This window comes from Silurus meridionalis, chromosome 20 (assembly GCF_014805685.1).
Source record: "Silurus meridionalis isolate SWU-2019-XX chromosome 20, ASM1480568v1, whole genome shotgun sequence".
NCBI lineage: Eukaryota > Metazoa > Chordata > Actinopteri > Siluriformes > Siluridae > Silurus > Silurus meridionalis.
The window spans coordinates 12,495,518-12,511,257 of record NC_060903.1 but is presented as its reverse complement, the minus strand read 5'-3'; the positions used below and the strand labels follow the sequence as shown (position 1 = coordinate 12,511,257).

General features: G+C 37.0%; 1 protein-coding gene across 1 annotated transcript in view; it reads right to left on the bottom strand.

Annotated features, from left to right (window-relative positions):
* The window catches only part of myo10 (myosin X), an 80,893-nt gene that overhangs the window by 16,425 nt on the left and 48,728 nt on the right, over positions 1-15,740 (bottom strand). Inside the window, exons 14-24 of the mRNA XM_046876193.1 lie at positions 12,842-12,908; positions 12,639-12,731; positions 12,092-12,160; positions 11,786-11,868; positions 10,779-10,887; positions 9,545-9,625; positions 6,039-6,163; positions 3,418-3,532; positions 3,186-3,292; positions 1,413-1,637; positions 1,020-1,059 (exon numbers count right to left, since the gene is read on the bottom strand). Coding sequence (XP_046732149.1) covers positions 1,020-1,059; positions 1,413-1,637; positions 3,186-3,292; positions 3,418-3,532; positions 6,039-6,163; positions 9,545-9,625; positions 10,779-10,887; positions 11,786-11,868; positions 12,092-12,160; positions 12,639-12,731; positions 12,842-12,908 — 1,114 coding nt within the window. The remainder of the gene's footprint in view (positions 1-1,019; positions 1,060-1,412; positions 1,638-3,185; positions 3,293-3,417; positions 3,533-6,038; positions 6,164-9,544; positions 9,626-10,778; positions 10,888-11,785; positions 11,869-12,091; positions 12,161-12,638; positions 12,732-12,841; positions 12,909-15,740) is intronic.

Sequence of the window (15,740 nt, the reverse complement as noted above, 5' to 3'; positions counted from 1 at the left end):
AGAAGAGGTGGTGAAAGTGGAGGAGTTTAGTTTCCTGTACAACAGTGCAAAGTAATGGAGAGTGTGTTAGAGAAGTGAAGAAAAGAGTGCAGCCAGGGTGGAGTGGGTGGAGAAGAGTGTCAGGAGTGATTTGTGATAGAAGAGTATCTACAAGAGTGAAAGGGAAAGTTTATAGGACTGTGGTGAGACATGCAATGTTATATGGTTAAGAGACACTGGCATTGAGTAAAAGATAGGAGGTGGAGCTGGAGGTAGCAGAGCTGAAGATGTTAAGGTTTTCGTTGGGAGTTATAAGGATGGACAGGATTAGTTAAATGAGTTTATTAAAGGGACAGCCCATGTAGAACATTTTGGAGACAAGATGAGGGAGGTGAGATTGAGATGGTTTGGACATGTGCAGTGGGAATGTTGAGAATGAAGCCACCAGGAGGGAGGAAAAAGAGGAATGCCAAAGAGGAGGTTTATGGATGTGGTGAGTGAAGACATGCAGGTAGTTGGAGATGGATGATCCACGGTGGCGACCCCTAAAGGAAGAAGCCGAAATTTGTTTTTTTTTGCACGTTTTTACCATTGTCATTTGAATGAATAAGCAATTATTATACTAACTTTTAAACAAAACCTGTAACCTTTCGCCTTTTCTCCATCAACATAGAATGAGTTTTGAACTTCCGGAAGAATCAAAAGCAGGTGGGAGCGCAGTGGTTAAAATTGATCCGAAAGTTGTGAGTTCAAATAACACACCCACCAAGCTGCCACTGTTGGGCCCTTGAGCAAGGCCCTTAACCCTCACCTGCTCAGTTGTATAAATAACACAGTTGTAAGTTGCTCTGCATCTGCAAATGCTATAAATATAAATGTAAGAACAAGAGCTAACATTTTGGGAGGTGGTCGCTCAGTCGAGGAACTGCAGAGGTAAGTCCAAAATTTGCGGATTTGCGGAACTCGGGGGACACTGCATAATTAGAAGTGGGGTAAATGAACTAGAACCATTATTTTCCAATGTAACATAAGAGACTCACCTCACGGGCCTTCTGCTCCATCTCCAGTCTCTGTCTCTCTCTAAACATAAAGAGCCAAACACAAACTCTAGTTCAATTCAAAGAACAGTGAAGGTCATTGGGTCATAATTTAAACCCTGAATGTGTTTTACAACACTGGTAGCAAACATTATTGCATTTCACTTTTTTTACTTAATTAATTGTCTGTATTATTTATAGTCAACAACGGTGCATATCTCTGGAACCCAGGAACAACCCCAATCTTTTTCCTATTACTACACAATTACTCAGGTTTTGAAAAACGATTGCTCAATGACAAAACCCCCTACACACGAACTGTCCAACCCACTCTTATTAAGTGTGTAGAAAGTCTTAATAACTCTTAGCACAGCTCCTCCAGAATGCCCTGCCCACCTCTCTCGCTCCTCCTCCTCTTCTCTTTGTCTCCGCTCTTCCTCCATCCTCCTCTTCTTCTCCTCAAGCAGCTGTGTGTAGAGCTGGCGTGCCCTTCGACCTCGAACTCTCTTTTGGAGTGTGATGGAGGCCCAGCGGAGCATCAAGTAGCGTCTGCGCCAGAAAAGTGCTCTCCAGTTCTTCTGGATCACGAGCACACACTGAAGAAGCTGCTTGTACTGCCTCCTACAGGCCGCAAAGAGAAAACAGAACTTTAGAAGTTGCTACAAAGAGGTGACATATAGTGTAAAGTATGTGAATAAATGTACTTCGTTACAGTACTTAAGTAATTAGTCTGCTTTCTAGTTTTACTGAGTATCAAAGATAAGCAACTTTTACCTTCTACATAAAGACATTTATGATTCAATACATATACAGGTAGAAGTTACAATGGAGATACGTTTCATCGTAACTTAAACAATTTTGAGACAAGTGGAGACATGGCCCAGCCTAACCAGGAGTCTTAAGATAAAAAGGAGCTAAAAATATGCTTTGAAATATCAAAACACAAAAAAAGAAATACACAGAAACATCTAAACTCTGTCGATCACTCCCAAGAGTAAAGCGTCCCACAAGGCGGAAGATGCGCACATCCTGGCAGCGTCCCAAACTATCGTTAAAAAATTAAAATACAGCGCAAAAATGTCAATATTTGTCCTTTTTTTTGTATTACCATCGTCATCGTAAGATCGAAAACCATCATAATTCTTGGACTACCGGTACTTTTTACTTAATTATATTTTAATTGACAATGACGTAACCAATTACTTTTTGCAATCAATCCGCCGGCTCTTTATAATATTAGGTTTTACTTTATCTAAAATTATTTACTTTGAACTAAGAACTATCATTTTTAATGGCTATAATTTTCCTATTATCGGTTTTGTCACAAGATTCTTTGCTTAATCACCTCAGTTTATGTGAAAAGACTAAAATGTTACTTCTAGAACAGCAACCTATAAAATTATATTAATTACTCAAAAACTAAATGATATCTGTTAAAATTTACATCAGCCACATACCTTAAAACTAAACAATTTCCTTTAGAATCAAATGAAATAACAGGATTTGAGAGTTTCGGAGCAGTTTCGGTTTAAGGTTTATATGTACTATTTCTCTCAAAATGTTTTGCTTGCTTTTGGCCCAATGCTGAACTGTATGTTTGTTCGTTAGTAGATCCCATCAGTCGGCAATCAAAACAAGTTCAAAAATTACTCCACTCTGATTGGTGCCTTGCTGTGTGCTTGACCAGTTTTTATCCGCTTATAAATAAAAAGGAACGAGTGATTTCTCAAAATGTAGTTGAGTAAAAAGTGATATTTGACTTTGAAACTTAGTAAAGTTAAAGTAAAAGTCTCCCCTAATGGAAATATTTCAGTAAGGTACAGATAAGTGAAAAAGCTACTTAAGTACAGTAACAAATTATATGACTTCCTTACTGTCCACCACTGCTTGCAATAAGTTTTGCTGTAAGGTTTCTATACCTTTTAAATAAAGAATACCTTTACACTTAACAGCTATGGAGGTGACAGTAAAGACTCATACTCACAGTCTCATATTCATCACCATGCACTGTGAATAAAGGCATTGAATAAGGCATTATAACATTTGAGTGTTTTTGCAGTGAGCTTTTCCTGTGAGAGGACAAGTGGACCCAAGCCATGGCAAGATAGAGTAATATATAGCATACACTGAAACTAGGATCTATGTGTATATGTGCTCATTAATGTTTACCTTGCTCTGTAACCCAAAAGGTAAGCCTGTATAATGGCTGCAGCCTGAAGCACTTCCTCCTCTCGCTTCTTTTCCAATCGCAGCTCCAGACTCTCCCTCAGGAAAACCTACCAGCGCAAATCAAGATGTGCAGGACAAACTGAACTTATAAGAACAATGAAGGAGTTTTTCATCATCATTAATACAATGCTGTAAAACATTAGGAAGAAGTAACTAAAGGAGGCTTTCTTACCCTCGTCTTTCCCAGCTGCCATTCTTCACGACTGCTGTCGTAGAGGCGGAGCACCTGGAGACACGCCTCCTTGGGGTCATTACACTTCGCCAGACTTCTCATCAACACATAGTACCTGATTTAAAAAAACAACAACACAAAAACAATAAAGGTGCGCCCAAAATTTTAAAATCGGATGATTTTAATAAATAAATAATCAATTAAACAGAAAAACAGGAACATTTATTTATGCTAAAGTACATTACCATTAACATTCAAATCCGCTTCACTATGATAAACATTTATGGCATTGATCACATGTCATTATCCAGACTATTTGCAGTTTCAGCAGTTTTAGTTAAGCAGGTGAGGGGCCTTATTTAAGGGCCCAACAGTGGTAGCTTAATGGTGCTGTGATCAGATTACCTCCTGACTGGAAAGCTTTTTTAAATAACCTTTAATGACCTACCGCATACCATATATATGTATATACACATATTGAGTAGTTATAATATTACAATATCTTACAAAAGTGAGTACACCCCCTCACAGTTCAGCTACCTTCTTACGCATCTTCTCAATGGACAATAGTATAGAAATGAAACTTGGATATATTTTAGAGTAGTCATTGTGCAGCTTGTGTAGCAGTACAGATTTACTGTGCTCTATTAATATCTCATCATACAGACATTATTGTCTAAATAACTGCCCTAAATAGTACACCCTAAGTGATAACAGCTGTACGTCGTCTAATCATGCAAAGCCACGTCCTATTCATCATGTTCATGTTTTTGGTAACTTGACAGGACAAATTTGTGTATCTTGTATTAGAATAAAAAAAATTGGTGCTTTGGGTACAATTCTCTCAAAATGAACACTGGATGTTCAACATGGCACCTCACGATAAAGAGTCTCTGAGGATTTCAGAATAAAAATTGTTGACTGAGGCTATAAACTGATCAGTAACTCCATGAAACTGAGCTACAGTACAGTGGCCAGGGTCATACAGAGGTTTTCCAAGACGGGTTTTCACTCGGAACCTCGCAAGAGTCCATCTAATAAGCTGAGATTGTGCTGTGCATCAGGTGCAGAAGAAAAAAAGATAAAAAAAAAGACGCATGAGAGCTGCAGCATTGCTTTAGAAGTTTCAGAAGCGGAAGGTTCACTTTTCAGTGGTCTAGGGCTGTAGCTATTGATTACTTTAATAACCGAATATTCCATCAATTAATTGAGTAATCGGGTAAGAAGGACTTTTTCTTTATTAAAGAGCAAGACGAGTCTCTTAAAATGAACGAAGTAACTTATTTGCTTTTTAGAAAAATTTTATTGCATACAAGACTATCTGTAAAAAATAAATGTTAACTAATTTAATGCATTTAATTGTTATATTACATTAAAATACAAGTACAAAAAACTATGAAAATAAAAAAACTAAATAAACAACAAAAAAAATAATTTTAATGTAAAAATACATTTTAGATTACTAAAAAAAAAAGTAAACACATTGTACAGCCTAATATTATTATTATTTCAGAAGCCAGTTTTGGGCAAAAAAAAAAATTTGCCTAATTCTGGCTTTTTTTCTCACAATATCGAGTTTTGTTCCTGACAATTCCAACTTCTTTTTCTCGCAATTCTGACATTATTTCTGACAATTCTGACTTTTTTTCTGCCAAGTCAGAATTTGCAAGAAATAAAAGTCAGAATTGCAAGAAATAAAGTGATAAATGCGAGAAAAAAAAGGCAGAATTGAAAGAAAAAAATAGTAGGCAGAAATGTTGAAAGGCTTGGATTTAGGCAAAAGCCAGTAATAATGGTCCATTGGGTAACAGAATGCTGCGTGTCTAGTTAAATGGATTAATAATCCATTACTAGATGGATTATTCTTGTATTCGAACTACTCTAGCTAGTCAAGGAATCGTTTCAGTTTTACAGTGCTCAGACCATACACCACACACAGCAACACAGCAACTGGCTATCAGTCAAGCATGGTGGTGGTAGCATCATGGTCTGGGGAGCTGCGATTCATTGAGAGAAACATGGATTCCAACATGTACTGTGACATTCTGAAGCAGAACATGTTGCCCTCCCTTGGCCGATTTGCAGTTTCCCAATAAGATAATGACCCTAAACACACTGACAAGATGACAGCTGCTTTGCTGAGGAAGCTGACAATGAAGGTGATCAAGTGGCCAAGTATGTCTCCAGACCTGAACCCTATTGAGCACCTGTGTATCCTCAAGCGGAAGGTGGAGAAGCGCCAGGTGTCTAATATCCAACAATGGTGCTCACACAAAATATTGACACTTTGGACACAGTTCTGACATGTTCATTTAGGGTGTACTTATTTTTGTTGCCAATTATTTGAACAGTAATGGCTGTATGTTAAGTTGTTTTCTAAATCTATACTGCTATACAAGCTGCACATTGACTACTCATATCTAATTTTATTTTTATAGTTTTGTCCCTTGAGAAGATACTAAAATGGTTGCTGAAATATGAGGGATGTATTTACGTTTATGAGATATTGTTAATTACCACACCACCAAATGTGTTGGAGAACCCTCAATAAGGTTTTTTTTAAAAAAATGTTTTCAAATAATTGATCTTTTATAATAAATCTATTAGAATGTGGGACAAACCTGGTACAGAAATCCTGGAAGTTTCTTCGAACAGGATAGCCAGCCCGCCGGATTCGCACTGTCTCCAGCATGCCAGAATAGCGCAACTGGTTCAGCACTACAGAATGATCAAACTGATCTGGAACCTGAAAGAAGGGAAAAATAAAAAATATTTCCATTTGTTTTATGCTTAAATGGTTTTAATTTTTATGTATTCTGGCACTAAACCACAAAATCCAGACTGAAAAAAAAATGCTGTTTTTACTCAAACACATAAACAGAGGCAGACATACAATGATGGAGAGAATTTAAAAATGAATGACTGACTACACAAATGGTGTATTCCATAGACCACAAATCATTAATAGATTTTTTTTTTCAATGTAAAATAATATTTGTAAGCCACAAAAAAAGATTTTAAGTATGTGTAACTCAAACAAGTGAAAACTGAGAACCAAACCGACTCTTACCTACATAATATCCTGAGTACATTGTAAATAAGTTGAAACCTAATTTGGAAAATCTTTAAAAAATACAGTGCAGCTTCATGTCTCTCATTAGAGGTCACTGATATTACAAGCAAATGGCTGGATTGCTTTTATGTATTGGTTATGTATAAGACCTTATTTGAAAACACTGCAGGAGTGATTTTTATTATAAGAGTAAGAGTATAAATATTTTATTACCAGTGTTTTTTGTGTGTTTTTATGTTTTACATTGTTTATTAGTATCAAAGCAGTAAAAAAAACCTCACTTTGTTGGACTTATGTACAAAATGGACTGTGCTCCCGGAATGGAACTCGTTAGTAAGTCGGGGCAAGTTTAATTTTTATATACTAAAGTTCGGCATAGTACAGCATTTACTTTAAGCCCACAGCCCTCAATCAAGTTAAAGTTTTGGCCCTTCTTATGAAAACGTTTGGGCACCTCTGCAATAGACATAGCTGTTTGATATGAGTTTATATACTGTGCTTCTCTCTTAATACACAAAACAATCCACACATAGTTCACTCATCTTTTTCGTCTTCTTTTTTTATGCAACATAAACAAGTATAATTCCTCTTCAAACTTCTGAAACCCTCATATCCAAAATCCAGTATAACAGAAAAAAAAATTGTTGATTCATTTATGTACGAACCCCACCAACCACACTCCAGGGACCTTCGACCTCTGTGGGCGTGAGGTCGGAAACGGAGTGCTCTGTATGCTACTAATCTTGCCCCGGCTAAATGTCAATCTCTGCAGATGGAAGGATGAAGTGTGGAAAAACACATAGATGGACAGATGTGTGATGAATGGAGCTCTGTGAGAGTCCATGGCAGCTCACATTGATGGGATTCACTATAGAATATACACACACAAATGTAATACACAAGCAAATTCTCTCACATATCTCTCACTCTCTCTCTCACACACACACACACACACACACACACACACACACACACGCACACTTCCAACGTCATTAACATACTGATGCATGCGACATACGTCACAATGCAGTCAGCTATGATATCTGTCTGTGTTTCCTTGTGTGTATGTGTGTGTTCGTTTGTAGATGGGGGTTGATGTCAGTAAGGTGGGGGAGGTGGAGGTTAGTCTGAAGTCTAATGGTCAATAGAAAGATTTAAGGCAAGCACACACCCACAGCACAAAGATGACTCGTTAGCATTCTAGACAGCATGTGATGCACAGGAGCTGTTCACATCCATAGATATCTTGTAACTAATCAAACAATTAAACTAATTTCTAATGCATAATAAGGAACTTAGATCAAATATAATCCTGATCTTCTGCAGAAATTAAAATATTCTCCCATTAACCTCACTTATAACGCTTGGATGTCCAGGTACACTTTCTATTAACTTGCAGAAACATTCCAGTGCATCATTCCAGCACATAACAACATAGCTGGTTCTATATTTTCCAACAAGCAAATTCACAGATGCAATAAAAAGCATATTTAATTAAAAACGAACAATTAACAATTAATACCTCAGGCTCCAAATTAAACGACAGACAAAAGCAACCCTTTCAAAAGCAATTTCACTACTGTACCACTGATCAAAACATCCGCACGACACATCCGCCGAGGTCATTTTTCTAAATCATCCCCAAACACACACCTGCATCCTCTCGGAGTCAAACTTGTACCGTAATCTAGTTGATCTCCTCTCATCCTGCAGCACTGGATTTCAGCCTGCAAGCAAGTGTGCAGCTCTACAAGAGTCAGTTATTAACTGACCAGTCCTGCCCCTCTCACTCTCTTTACACACACTCACACATACACAGTTCACTCACACAATACACAGCTCTGATCTCTTTCAGCCACTGCTGGTTGCCATGGCGCTCAGACCCATGCTGGGCTAATTTGTGCACGTTGTTAGGAGGGTGTCAGAGAGAGGATTGTGGGTAAAAATTGGGCAGCGTGGGGCTCAGTTGTTTACTTTTGAAAAAACGTGTGTGTCTCTGTCATGCTGTCTCTCTCTGTCCCACACATACAGACAGAAATTGAGAGAGAGATGCAGGTTCTATAGGTTGCTCTGGAAAAACACATCCGATAAAAAGCATTTTAAATATGTGGTGTAAGTAAATAAATATAAAAGAAAAACAAAGTAAGTCATCGTAAAATGAAAGATAAATTGTGTTACACAGATGATTGAAGGTGTTTAAAGGGGACATAACATGCACAGTTCCTGCCATGTAAGTTTGAGTACCTATAGAGTAGTGCTGCATATTTCATATCTCCGAAAAGAGTCTTAAGTTTTATCAGATTTATTAAAGAAAAAACAGCTTTCTCTATGGAAAAGAGTCGAGCTCCTGGAGGAGTGTCGTGGGCGGAGCTAAAGAGTTGCGAGCACAAGTAACATTTGTGTAGCGATCGTTTGCAAGCTGATACACAGCTAAAGATAAAACAGGAACTAAAACTTTTAAGTCTTAAACGAACAATGGCTAACAATCAGATCCAGCCATAAATATTTGATCCAGAATTAGATCCCGAGTCTGAAATTGAACATCAAGAACTACAGAGGCAACAACGACTTCAGCAGGACGTCTCTATATGGTAAGTACTGAACAAGTTTCTCCTTCCCTTACATCCAAAAATGCATTTCTTAGGAGACATTGTTCTCGAGCAAGTCTTGTGCAGACTTCTGTATCAGAATGAAGCATGGTGATGGGCGCGCTTTTGCTCTCGCCCCGGTTGCCATGTTGTCATGATGTCATGAAGAGCCATACTCGAAAAAATAATTTAAGATCCCATGCATGAGAATCGAACTCTTTAATTGTGCAAATATTTTCAAGTGGCAAAAAATGGAAACTCAAATTAAATATTGAGAATATAAATCAATGAGGCAAAAGGGAATTATCTGCAGTTTTGTCATTATGAGATAAAACATTATTTAGCTTTTTCAAAATTTGGCGCCGTTGACATTTACTTCCCTTACTTTTCTGACATTTACAGTTACAGCTGCCCTAAACACATATAAGCTCTGTGTGCAGGTGTGTGTAGGAGACTGCATGTATACCTTTTTGTTGTTGGGTTTGATGCAGCGCACAAAGAAAGGGTTGGATGTGCTCAGGGTAGACATCAGGGAGTGTAAAGAATTCTGGGTAGGAAGAAATCAATAATGTGAGATTATATGCGCATAGACTAATTGCGTAAGATTAAATGATTGTTTGGCTACAGAAACATAGTCAAAGTAAATCATTTATTTAGCTCTGTTTAAATATTACAATTAGCTAACAACATTTTTTAGCTTAACAGAATGCTTTTAGTAAGGTACAACATGCTAGCTCACAATATAAGTCACAGAGGCATACTAGACATGTTAGCATTGTGTTAGCACTGTGTTAGCCGTTTTTGAAAGACTTTAACATAGTGAAATGAGCAGGAATGTGATTATGGTTTGTGAATGGACACATCCTGCCCCACTGACTATATACCCTGACTTGTGATGCTATCCTAATGGTATACAGGAAGAGTAATAAACTGTGATATAAAAATCTAAAATGTTTGGTTTGCTAACATGCTACACTGGTTTAGAAAATAACACCAAAGTGTGAGGTGAAAGTAAATTGTAAAGGCTTCTACAAGGGTTTTCAGTAAATAAAAAAAAATTTCCACTTGAATTTTATCCTCATTAGCGACATTCTGAAGCTTTAATTGAATTATAACACTGATATAACATATATCATCCTTGAGCAAAAGACAGTCACCTCAGCTCTGAGCCAGGTTAAGGATGAACTCATTGAGGAATATATGTATTGATCAACATCCACTGTTTACAATCATATGCACTGTCACTTTCCCCCATTTTTTCTCTCAGCAATATTTACAATTTTTACATAAAAACACTTCAGTGCATTTCCACATCATGTCCTTAACTCTGTACATACCAAATCTGTTACTTTATGTATACTGTCTCAATACTTAATATGATCTTGATTCTTATTCTCTATATATATATATATATATATATATATATATATATATATATATATATATATATATGGAAAAATAATAATAACGTATAACTTAAAAGCATGAAAAAGGTTTATCTATCTATCTATCTATCTATCTATCTATCTATCTATCTATCTATCTATCTATCTATCTATCTATCTATCTATCTATTTATGGAAAAGAATAACCATTTCTAAAGTGATTACAAGTGTTCATAGCCGTCAAATTACTTTTTCCACTATGTCTATAAACATCAACTGTGAGCGATTTAATGGTAATTTTCTTCCGGTTCTCACCTTAAACTGGGAGCTGACTGTTGATCTGCGGTGCTGTGAGCTGCTTTTCATCATGTCCTGCCCACACCGGCTACTCATCCTCTCAAACAGGTCATATACAAAATCCAAACTGAAAAGTAAGAGAAAAGAGAGAGAGTGAAAAAGAAAGAAAGAAAATGTAGTAAACACACATAGTAATATATAAAAGGGCAAATTGAATGAAGTAAATAAAAAAAAAAAACACAACAGTATGTCAGCCTTCAAAACCTACACACAATATGGCTTCCATAGACGGGTTGCTAATACATAAGGGAATGTCGACTACTCAGGTAGAAATTAAGCAGTTATTCGGAACAAATGGAACTTAGCTGGTTCTTCATTTCTTTCTTTCATTTTTAATTGAAGCTCCTATTTTGCTTTCACTCTGAAAGAAACATCATTCCTCACACAGTAATTCTTTGCAGGTATTAAAGCAAAATAAACCTAAAATAAAAACCTTTCAATCTGGCACAATGAATTGCATCATAACCATGGGCCATGGGTTACACATCACTATCCAATTCCACTCAGTAATTGTGTACTGTGAGCCGACAGAGGCTGATCCAGACATGTTTATACTCAATCTGCTACTGAGACTGGTACTAAAAAACATGATGTTTCAATTTGCAGGTAAATTATCAGCCTTGAAAAAACTCATAGACAGTATCTTCTACTGATGGACAACAGCTTCCATGCTGTGTACACTTCCTGAATGAATGCAGTATTACCAAATTAATAAACCTTTAAGAATTGTAATACATTTTAATTGGAAAATATGATATGATATACAGACGTGTTTTTCCTAATTATTTGTTGCTAATAAAGTTGAAGGATAAGCAGCAGTGTAGCTGGGAATGTATATTCTAGTTATAGTTGTTAATTAAAGTGCTGCTTTTCATAAACTATGGTTATGTGTCATGGTATGAGACAGTCAGACACAAACACACACACACACACACACACACACACACACATATATATACACACACCTGCTATCCCTGAGTAATTTGAGGATGTCATCTCGGAAAGTGTCTCGGTTTTTCTCCAGGATTCCTCTCACATCATACACCACCTACAGAGCAAAGAGGATGTGACTAAATGAACTAAAAATGCTAAAGGATGCAAGAAAATACAATGTACTTGACTGACACTGCCCGCAGGGGCACTGACCATAGGTCATGATTCTGTTCCCAAACCCACAAGAAACACAGTTTGGAAACTCACACATGCTCTGTAACTGTTGCACAGCACTGAATACTGAATACACAGAGTATGTTGGCTAGTGTGTGTCTTACCTCTCCGGCATAGTGCTTCACTCCAAAGTAGTGCACAGCAACACGAGGCTTTATGTAGAAAGTGTTTTTCTGTGAGTGATACAAAAAAGACATAGAGAGAGAAGAATGAGGTTCAACTACAGTTAATTACAAATAATAACCAGAGGCAGAGGACTGAACTGAGATAGCCTTTAAATGAACTGTAAGTAAAAAACCTCCATTCAATTCTATTTTAATCTACTGCCCCCTGCTGGACTAATCAAATATACACAGATATTATTCAAAACACAATCATATCACTAATGCACTACTGGATGTCTGCATTTCCACAAAAATGTTAGAATCTAAGATGTATTATTGTCTGGATGGTAAAATGTATAACCTTAATCATTTAAGAACTTAATTACATATTCCTAATTATTATCAGCCGCTCTGGGACGATGTCCAATATTAAATGCACTATACAAAGAAAAATAGATTAGATTTCACAGGAATTTAAAGTAGAATTTTGTGTGTGTATGGGTAAGTGTGTGTGTGTGTGTGTGTTTGTGTGTCTTAGGATACTTACAGAGTGTTGACTGTGGAGCTTTTCCAGCAAAGTAGCATCAGTGGCTTTGGGAAAATGGCTTTCCTCATTTATCAGCGCCAAAAGACCCAGTTTCTGCAAACGTTTAACACACACACACACACACATATATGTATAAAAAAAATAATCATTTACAGAGCACCAGTTCTCATGAATATGGAGCAGGGCATGTGAATGTAGATTACCTTTTCTATTAGATCCAAACACTCTCCATTGTCCATCCAGTTAACATCATCCCAAATTAGCCCTTCTCTACAAACACACACACACACACACACACACACACACACACACACACACACACACACACACACACACACACAAGATTAAAAACCTGAAAACAATTCACATAATGAAATCTGCTATATAAATCTAAAAAGTGCACTCTTTCCTATAGGGGAATATGCATCTCTTTCTGATTTAATCTGTATTATCTGTATTGTCTTGTATAGTCTATAAGCTAAATGTATGGTGTTATTTATGTCTGTACTTTTGAGAGTCACCAACAGCTGGAACCAGATTTCTTGTGTGTGTCAGCACACTTGGCATATAAACCTGATTCTGATTTTGGTTTAATTTCCACCACAAGTAATAACATTTAAAATTCTGCTAAAGTGGCATGTAAAACATTTCTTCTGATTGTATTGAAGGGGCCTGAGACTTTAAAAGACAAAAGTGATTAGTCTTACATCTAATTTACTATATCATGTAGTTATCCAACATCTAACTAGCAAGGAACCACACATGGCAGAGAGATAGTTTACATATACAGTAAGATTTTTTCCTGAAAATATCCCAAACCCATCAAAATATTAAGGAGAAACAGATTTTGCCCAAACCTGTTTTCTGCCTAAGATACAATGACACCTTGACTTGAACCTAAAAAAATTTGATTTCACCTGAATTCCACGGAATGCTGTCGTCAGCATCATGATGTATAAAGAGCCAGTTAAGCAAACACACTGGTGAAAAGGCTGTTCAGTAATGACTAGTTCTTTCCCAAACTGTTACCACAAGATGAGGTATACAGTTGTATAGGATGTTCTTGGATGTGGTAGCATTACATTTTCTGAACTACGAGATCCAAACCTGTTCAAGCATGACAATGCATCTGTGAACAAAGATATGGTGTTAGATTTTGAGTGGCCTGCTATAGAGTTCTGACCTCAACCCTATAAAACACCTTTGGGATGAAATGGAATGCTGGCTGCACACCAGGCCTCCTCACCACATCACATTAGTCTGACTTTACTCACACCATGTAGCTAAATAAGCACAAATCTCCACAAGCACAATAACACAGTGGAACATCTTTCCAGAAGAGTGGAGGTTAACATAAAAGCAAATGGGGACAAAACGTGGAATAAGATGTCCAAAAAGCACAAATCTTATGGTCAGGTGTCCACAAACTTTTGTCCGTATAATGTATGGACCAATGAAACAACCACCATCATACTTCACATATTATAGCTTAAGTTAAAGGACATTCGACTTGCAACTTGTGAATCCAGGTGATTTATGTTTGGCAATTGTTCTACTGGAATAGAAAAGCCTTTTTATGAACCCAAAACTATTTCTTGCTTCAGATTTTTTCACGGAATAAAGCTAATTTAGCGCATAAGCAACCAATCAACTAGATAATCAAATCATTGCCTCCATTCTACAATAAAAAATGACAATGAGTGTCTCACACACATACACATACACACAAACACTTGGACTAAACATGCATCAATTATATTCAATGAAGTGTGTAAAAACGGCTTCATAAAACACACACTTGGCTTGTGTAGGAATCGTGGGTGTTGCATGATGGGTAAAGCAGCTTAGCTGACACTTTTTCTGACAATGTGGAAACTGACAATGTACTGCATGAATGTCATTTTTTTTCCATTCCAAATGTTTAAAGATGAGACTTAATGCTATTTGAATTAATGTAACCCAATTGTTAATTTATATCACAACAATTTTTTTTATAAGTGTGTGTGTGTGTGTGTGTGTGTGTGTGTGTGTGTGTGTGTGTGTGCGTTTGTGTGTGTAAGTGTGTAGGGAGCACTTTTTTGAGCTCACACTGAAGGCCAGTGTTGTTTTTCAAGTGCGTCTTGTTTAATTTATCATTGCTCACACTGGCAAAAAATATCATTACAACCAGCGAGCTGTTTCTGGATATTTAATATGGAAGTATTGGTTGTGTAATAGACACCAAACAGCTTATATTGCATTTCAGTTGCACTTACCCTCATTGTAATGTGCAGGGTGGAAGCAAAGCTTGATTACAGTTTTTTTTATTTGCATTGGAGCATTTCTTAAATCAGCCTTAATATTTGCAAACCATTCAGTGCATTTCTCAAAACAATTTGTACAAGCAGCACAATACATTGGATTCCTTGCAAAAGACTGTATTTTTCTGCAACAATTTAAGGAGATAGCAACTGATCTTTTAGATAGATAGATAGATAGATAGATAGATAGATAGATAGATAGATAGATAGATAGATAGATAGATAGATAGATAGATAGATAGATAGATAGATAGATAGATAGATAGATAGATAGATAGATAAAAAACACTTGGACAACTAGCAGCCATATTTACATCACCAACATGGCACAGAGTGGACACAATGAGTGGTCTCCCTAAACCCAACCTTTACCCTAACCCTTACCCTAACCTTTACCCTAACTCTTACCCTTACCCTAACCTTTACCCTAACCCTTACCATAACCTTTACCCTAATGCTTACCCCTACCCTAACCTTTACCCTAACTCTTACCCTTACCCTAACTTTACCCTAACCCTTACCCTTACCATAACCTTTACCCTAACGCTTACCCCTACCCTAACCTTTACCCTAACTCTTACCCCTACCCTAACCTTTACCCTAACTCTTACCCCTACCCCAACCTTTACCGTAACTCTTACCCCTACCCTAACATTTACCGTAACTCTTACCCCTACCCTAACATTTACCCTAACTCTTACCCCTACCTAACCCTTATCCTAACTCTTACCCCTACCCTGACCCTTACCCTAACTCTACCCCTACCCTAACCTTTGCCTAACTCTTACCCCTACCCTAACCT